The sequence below is a fragment of the Daphnia pulicaria genome, chromosome 3 (assembly GCF_021234035.1).
Source record: "Daphnia pulicaria isolate SC F1-1A chromosome 3, SC_F0-13Bv2, whole genome shotgun sequence".
NCBI classification, from domain to species: domain Eukaryota; kingdom Metazoa; phylum Arthropoda; class Branchiopoda; order Diplostraca; family Daphniidae; genus Daphnia; species Daphnia pulicaria.
Window position 1 is genome coordinate 12,738,250 of NC_060915.1, and position 6,942 is coordinate 12,745,191.

Below are 6,942 nucleotides of genomic sequence, written 5' to 3' on the forward strand. Positions count from 1 at the left end.
AAGAGGGAAACAACACTTTAAAAAACTAGTCGAAACACTCTTATTATTGCGTACCGAAAAACATGGAAAAGTAAAGGTCCAATACAGTTTTTGGAGTAGATATCTTGACAACAACTATGATGAAGATGGTAATAAGGTGACAATGGTGGACCAGTTTTTGAAATGCGTGTCGGAGAAACTGGGCAAAAGAGCTTTGAGAAAAGTGGTGCTTCACAAGGACTGTATGGGTATTGTTTTACTCGGAGCCGAATTTCAAGAAAATAAAGAGTTGGTAAATGTTATGCTGACCCATTTAAGCGACCAAGATCGTGACTGTGTTAATCTTCTCATCGGCACGAATTCCCTTTTTAATTCACGGCGATATAAATCTACCCGCTCTGAAGAGCCCTGTCAATGTCAACCAATGAATTCGTGTTGGTGCTGGAAGAAATTTTGAGCCTTAATAAATCCGTTTTGGACGATTCTCGATTCAAATTTTTGGGTAAAATCTTGAATTGTTGGAAAGTTAGCAGAATAACCCCCCCCCCCCCCCCGTAAGCAGCATACGCCATAGTACACTAACATGTAATTTTTTTCATCATCTGTTAACGGTAAATTTTGTTCGGTAGGCCGCATAGGCCTCTGCGTGTGTAGCAGGTGGATAGGAACCTGGGCTATAGCAACAATAAGCGTTCGAAATGGCTCACATGTGTGAACCAATAAAACAATGAGTAATACAGGAGTCTGCATGAAACCACAACCAGACCACAAAGGAGTTTTGATTGAAATTAAAATGAAAGGCTAAAATTTTTCCCTTTTTCTTGTTTTGAAAAACATTGCAAAGCTGTGTGCGTACCGGAAAATAAACGTGTTTTTTTTAACGAAATTAAATGTTCTCTTTTAATCAGCTGACTGACACTCACCGATTCGGTTATAAACTAAGCTGACTCTACTAAACAAATAAAGTCGCGAAATGTCCTACCTTTAAGCCAGGGAATTACAGCCCCACAAGTGTTTCATCCGCAGTAAGTTGAACACGTCAGCCTGGAAAGGAAAAAGGGGGTCCTCGTGAATACACCCACATTCACATGGGCGTACACGAGGACATAGGATTTCAAGAAAGGGAAAGTAGAGATGAGTCGCCCGAGATCAGTTGATTCTAAAATCAAACAGGATGCTGTTTATCTACAACAGAAATAAAAGTGTTATGCAAAAAAATATTTATGGAAACTACAAATAAGAAAAGTTGAAAAAAAAGATGGTGGGTATACATTAATTTATAGTAAATAGGAGAATACAAGAATTTAGCATAACACATGTGCATCATTGAGATACACAGCAGATCACAGTCGTAACAACATCACAAAATAATTACCCAATCGATGAAACTGAAGTTGTTGCTGATGGCAGGCTGCTGAACGGGTGATCCAAGAGCTCAAGTAAAACTTGCATTCCTTGTTTATAATGGTGTTTTCAAATCTGCACAAAGAAGAAAAGGTAAAATGAACTTAACTTTAAACAAAGTAAGTGGGTAATATCTATGCATTGACTCGGGCATGATTTTTGAGTAACTACTAACTACTTGTCAAGAACCAAATTTCACCAGTTTGGATATCAGAACAGAGCACTCTTGTTATCACCCCATTATTAAATGTTATTTCATCATTCATAAAGTTATTTACCTGCTTAACTGCATCAAAACTGCATCAAAACCAACACGTGCAATAAGACAAAATACATGACTCAAAAGACACGACACGAAGATCTGCTTTTGTAATTTAACCTGATTCTGATTGCACTGCAGTAGTGATGTTACGTTTAACTTAACGTGTAACGTAAAACTTACGTTAACGGACCTTTTTTTAAGTGCGTTAACTTAACGCATAACGTCAACGTAATCTTTTTTCTTTACGTTAATTTTTACGTTATTGAAAATAGCTCGCTTGTTTAAAATTCCTGTAGGTTGACCACTAAATAAATGGGCATTTGTGCCTTTACTGCAATATACAGCTATCAAAACCGTAAACCACGTTGGTTTAGCGGTTTATTCTGCTATTTTTTCAACAAATTTAAAGAGGATAGATCAGAAATTATTGCTACATCTGAGCAATAAAATGGATTCAAGTGATTCAGAGTTAGAAGCATTTATTCCTGCCAGTTTACATAAACGCAGCCCAATTCATAATTATTTCACCTATAAGAAAGAAACAAATAAAAGTGTGTGCAAGAAATGCAGAGCCGAAATAAATGGAAAAAACTCAGCAAATCTTACTAATCATTTGAAAATCCCTATCCATATCAAATCTGAATATGAGAAATATCTGGAAGAACTATCTGATTACAAGGAGGCATCATATTGGATTACTTTAATCTCGCTACTCATGAGTTGGATAAGGAAAAGGGCCGTCAGAAAGGTGAAATAGGTACCCCCATGAAAGATGCGATTATTTATTGGAAAGATAATGCTGCTCGTTTTCCATATTTGACGAAACTGGCATTCAGTCTTCTAGCTATTCCAGCTTCTTCTGCGTCTGCAGATCGGCAATTTTCAGCTGCCGGATGGCATTGTCTGGGGCGCAAGAACAGAACCACTCAAGATCCTTTGGCTTCAAAAGTATTTTAAACATGCAACAAAGATATCTTGCGACCAATGCTTTTTTAGCTTCCTAGCTCTTTTTTCATTTTCTATGTCAATTACCAAGTCAGTCACGAGTGTTTCTACTTTCTTGTTTCCCTGTTCTTTCGTTTGAACAATCATATGTCTTACTCTGTACGTACGTACTCTTTATAGTCATAATCAAGATGGTTTTTTATATGCTTAGCCTTGTTTTAACTTTTAAGTTCATGCTTTACTTGTTAAAACCAAATAAATGTACTAATCGAGAATTTTTTTTTATTAACGTAACGTAAAAATAACGTAGAATTTACGTTAACGTGCTGTTCTGGATAACGCGTTAATTAACGTATTAACTTAACGTAAAAAATTCCCAGCTACGTTAATTTAACGGATAACGTAAACGTTTCAAAAATCGTATAACGTAACATCACTACACTGCAGATTGTACTAATTTCGTGCAGCCATTAACGCCGTTGCCATATTTATACTTCTGGTTTTTCACGACTTTCCCGCCAAATTAAAAATCAAAAATTTGCCATTCGCAGATCGCAGACAACTGAGACAAGGACAAGGAGAAACTTAGTAAGATTTTAAATGTGTTAGGATAATTTAACAAAAACAAAATCTAACGAAAATTGGACCAACTTCAAACTGAAGAGCAACAATAGAAGAAAAATGAAAAGAAGTTACATCAAATTTTGTGCATTTTTTTTCCTCAGCAGACAATTTCATTCACCAACAAATCTGTCAACAATCAGAAACTTAGATGAAATTTAACCACAATTATACCAGCACGGAGAATATTCTTTGGACGTTTCTTTTTAAAATCCGCTCGTTATTAATCCTCTTGGATCCAATGTAATATGAAATTAATCCTACTAAATGTTTGAGCTCCCCAAATCAGTCGTGACTGCAAACGCTAAAAGTTACGTTTATCTTTTCAAAGAATGCCATAAAAATTAAGGATTGGTGAAATTAATCTACTGATTAGAGATGCAGTTTATTACCGGAATAAGATAAACGCCAGATTGAGAAATTAAACGAATGAAATACCAAGATATGTCAATTTCTAAGCTTCATTCTGAATGTGCAGTTTAGTTTCAGTCACGAATAACGCAAGACCCAAATTCAAATCAAGTCTCCCAAAAATTCGAATTGAAGATCAGAAAATGTCAAATTTAATTAACAAAAACAGACAAGTGCCGGAAGAGCAGCCGCACAAGAAATTGTATTTCGACCTTAGAGCAGACGATCCAACATCACCCAACGTTAACGATTACTGGACAACGGGCAAAGAATTACTTCGGAGACTTCCCAATCTGCTCGGCGCCAAGGAGAATATCGACCAGGTGAGCAAATTCAGCCACCCATTCTCACCCAAGCAACTGACGAACGCCGTCGTCTTCCGAACTTTCGTGACGTTGCGGACGAGAAATTGGTGGTGGTCGATCGAGAAAAACGACGATGGTGTCACCTTCCAGCGCTCGAAGAACCTGGAAGGCGTTCGTGACAGGTACAGAAGGGACAATCGTTACGTCAGCAGCAGCAGCTCAACGACGCCAATCCAATTAATTGAAACGGCCAAGGGAAATATGTCGGTCAACGAACTAGTCAATTATTTAATTAAGGAAGGCTATTTCAATCAAGATTACAATATCATTAATCACAACTGTCAACATTTCGCCGAAGCCATTTTCGGACGTCTAAAAGCACCGAAATATAAATTCGAACATGTCTATTTCGATCCAGCGGCGGATGAGTTACCGGACGCGAAGACTGCGTGGATATTGCCGGTGGACAAGTTCATCAGTCAGGTGCGAGAATTAAGCGCATCGGAGACTCTTGTCGAAATCGAAGTTTACAAGGCGCCGTTCAGCACGAATTCAAAATGGCTATCGACCGACGCTTTGACGTGCTGGCATCTCTTCCTGATTTTCCGGACGAATTTGTTCAATTACTGGTCGATAGAGCGATGGCCGACGCACTTCACCGTTCAGAGGGCCAAGAGTAAGAACGTTCTGGTGAAGAAATGCCAGCGGATGGAACGTCCGGATAATTGGTTCTCGTCGGTCAAGCGACACCGATCGGCCGATATTAGTAATAAAATGGTGACAATGAGCGACGTCTTGGATTACATCTGGAACAACAATCAAATGGACTTGATTTACAATCCCCAAGAAACTGATAAGAGCGACGTCTTAATCGTCCGTAATATTTACAATCGCTTTAAAGATGGCGGGAGAACCTTTTGAATTTTGACGTTTCATTTCTATTTGTATCTTTATTGATGGTGGCCAGCTAACGTAAATTACACAACGATAAAAATGAGAAATGGTTTAGTAGTTAATCCTTTTTAGGCTATTTGAAAGAGAATGGCAGAAAAATTAATGGAATTTGCTCTGCTGAAATTTATTGCCATCACCAATTATTTTAAAGTAATAACACAAACAAATGTAATTTTAAAATAATAATAATGTTTCATATGGATTATTAGATGATGGGGCATATTATAGTTGGCAATTGTAAAGACTTCGCTTAAACATCATACCAATGATTACAGAATCCACCGCCAGCAATACAACTATTTGCGGTAATCCAGTCACGATGAGCGGAGGGTCGAGTGAAAACGGCGTAACCCTTTTCGCAAAGAGCTTGTCCATTGATGGAGGCAGGTACAAAGCTGCTGATTCCAACCTGTGTGTAAATCTGATAACCGCTGCTGTAACGAACGATGGGACCGCCACTGTCTCCCTGATTAAAAAAACAAAACAAACAAATTAATACGGAACATTTCTGTGAATCCATTTCGGGCTGAAAAATAACGTACTGAGCAAACGGATTTGCCGGGAATGACACCGCACATCTGATATTCGTGGTGGTAATTACTACCCCAAAAGCTGGTGCACTCATCTTTGGTTCCAATTTTGAAATCAACTTGCTGCAGCGTCGGTGAAACTGTAGTTGAAGCTGAATAATTCAACAGCAGTTAAATTAAGAGTCCGTAAACAAATTGGGTTTCATTCAGATTCTATAAGAAATATAACTTTCAACGTACTGCTGCTGGTAAGTCCCCATCCAACGGCAGTTACCGTGCCCTGGTAATCCGGCATGTAGAGTTTACCAATTAGGTAATAGTCAGACGTCGGGAGATTGGCCGTCATTTTGATGAGGGCAATGTCATAAATAGAGTTAAACTAACGAAGAAAAAAAAATTCTGAACATTTTTTTTCTTTCTAAAATGGACCACATTTTAATTAAGAAAAAATTTGAGAGTTACCGCTCCATTTGAAAAAAAATGCGGGGTGGGGCGTGATGCTGGATCCCGTCACGGTGATGAGTTTCGCACCCGAGTCCATTGGGCTGATGGTGTAGACTTTCAGACGGACTTCCACTTTTTTGGCTATTTCACTGCGTCAAACGCTGGTCAAATGTATACGAAAACGGCAATCAAAAGCCTTTCCTTTGTACAATTAAATCAATTGGTAGATTGGGCACTAGATAGCGTTCAGTTGCGTTCATTTGCGTGAAAAAGAAAACAAACAATATAGCGGGACCCTGATGCCTTCAGCTGCTGCCAGCAGAAGAGTATAAAACAAACTTGACAGTTGACCAAACATTTGTTCGTGCTTTCACATAAGATTTAAAACTTAAATGAGCCATCTAATTGCGGGTTTGCACTAGGTTTAAATAGATATTAATCTATTCATAAAACCAATACAGTATTGCGATCATTTCTAATGGTCAGCAATTGGTTATTAACAAGCTGTTTATGCATTGCTTTTCGGTTTATGCTTATACCATTACGCAGCTGTTTATGCATTGCGATACGGTTTATGCATGACCAAAAAGTGGCACGAACGGCTTGCCATACTCCAAGATGGTGGGAGAACCTTTTTTATGAGCTATGAATTTGACGTTTCATTTCAATTTGTGTCTTTTTTATTGCTGGTGACCATATATACATTATATACAACTAACTAATAATGAGAAATGTTTGAGTTAATCATCTTTATTTGAAATCTTCATCCGAAGGAAGTTTTTGGTTAAACCTCTGCCCAATTAGGGCAAAGGCTATGGGGTGCCGTTGTACCTTTTTAACAACAAACCTATCATTTAACATCAATCTATAATTAAACAAACAACATTATATAAAACACTTATCTAAACAAACATCAAAGGGTAACATAGCGTCAAACCTGGGATATTAGATTTATCAAATCAAACTTGCAATCAAACCTAACCTTAAAATCAAATGTAAAATAATAGCTCCGTAAACCTGCATCAAACCTATTATCTATTATTCAATCGGGCAAATTAAAAAATAAAACAAAAATTCAGAAATAATG

At 37.7% G+C, this 6,942-nt stretch overlaps 1 protein-coding gene across 1 annotated transcript; it reads right to left on the bottom strand.

Annotated features, from left to right (window-relative positions):
* Window positions 1-5,131: 5,131 nt before the first annotated feature.
* LOC124329467 (mite allergen Der f 6-like) lies at window positions 5,132-5,757 on the bottom strand. Its single transcript, XM_046788526.1, has 3 exons — window positions 5,652-5,757; window positions 5,424-5,563; window positions 5,132-5,347 (listed from the first exon to the last, which is right to left on the bottom strand). Exons 1-3 carry the CDS (start codon window positions 5,755-5,757, stop codon window positions 5,132-5,134), a joined length of 462 nt encoding a protein of 153 aa, XP_046644482.1.
* Between the last annotated feature and the right edge of the window lie 1,185 nt (window positions 5,758-6,942).

Coding starts and splice junctions, on each gene's coding strand:
- LOC124329467 (XM_046788526.1), bottom strand. CDS start 5,757: ATGACGGCCAATCTCCCGACGTCTGACTATTACCTAATTGGTAAACTC. Junction 5,564..5,651: donor ATGGGGACTTACCAGCAGCA/GTACGTTGAAAG, acceptor TGAATTATTCAG/CTTCAACTACAGTTTCACCG. Junction 5,348..5,423: donor CCGGCAAATCCGTTTGCTCA/GTACGTTATTTT, acceptor TTTTTTAATCAG/GGAGACAGTGGCGGTCCCAT.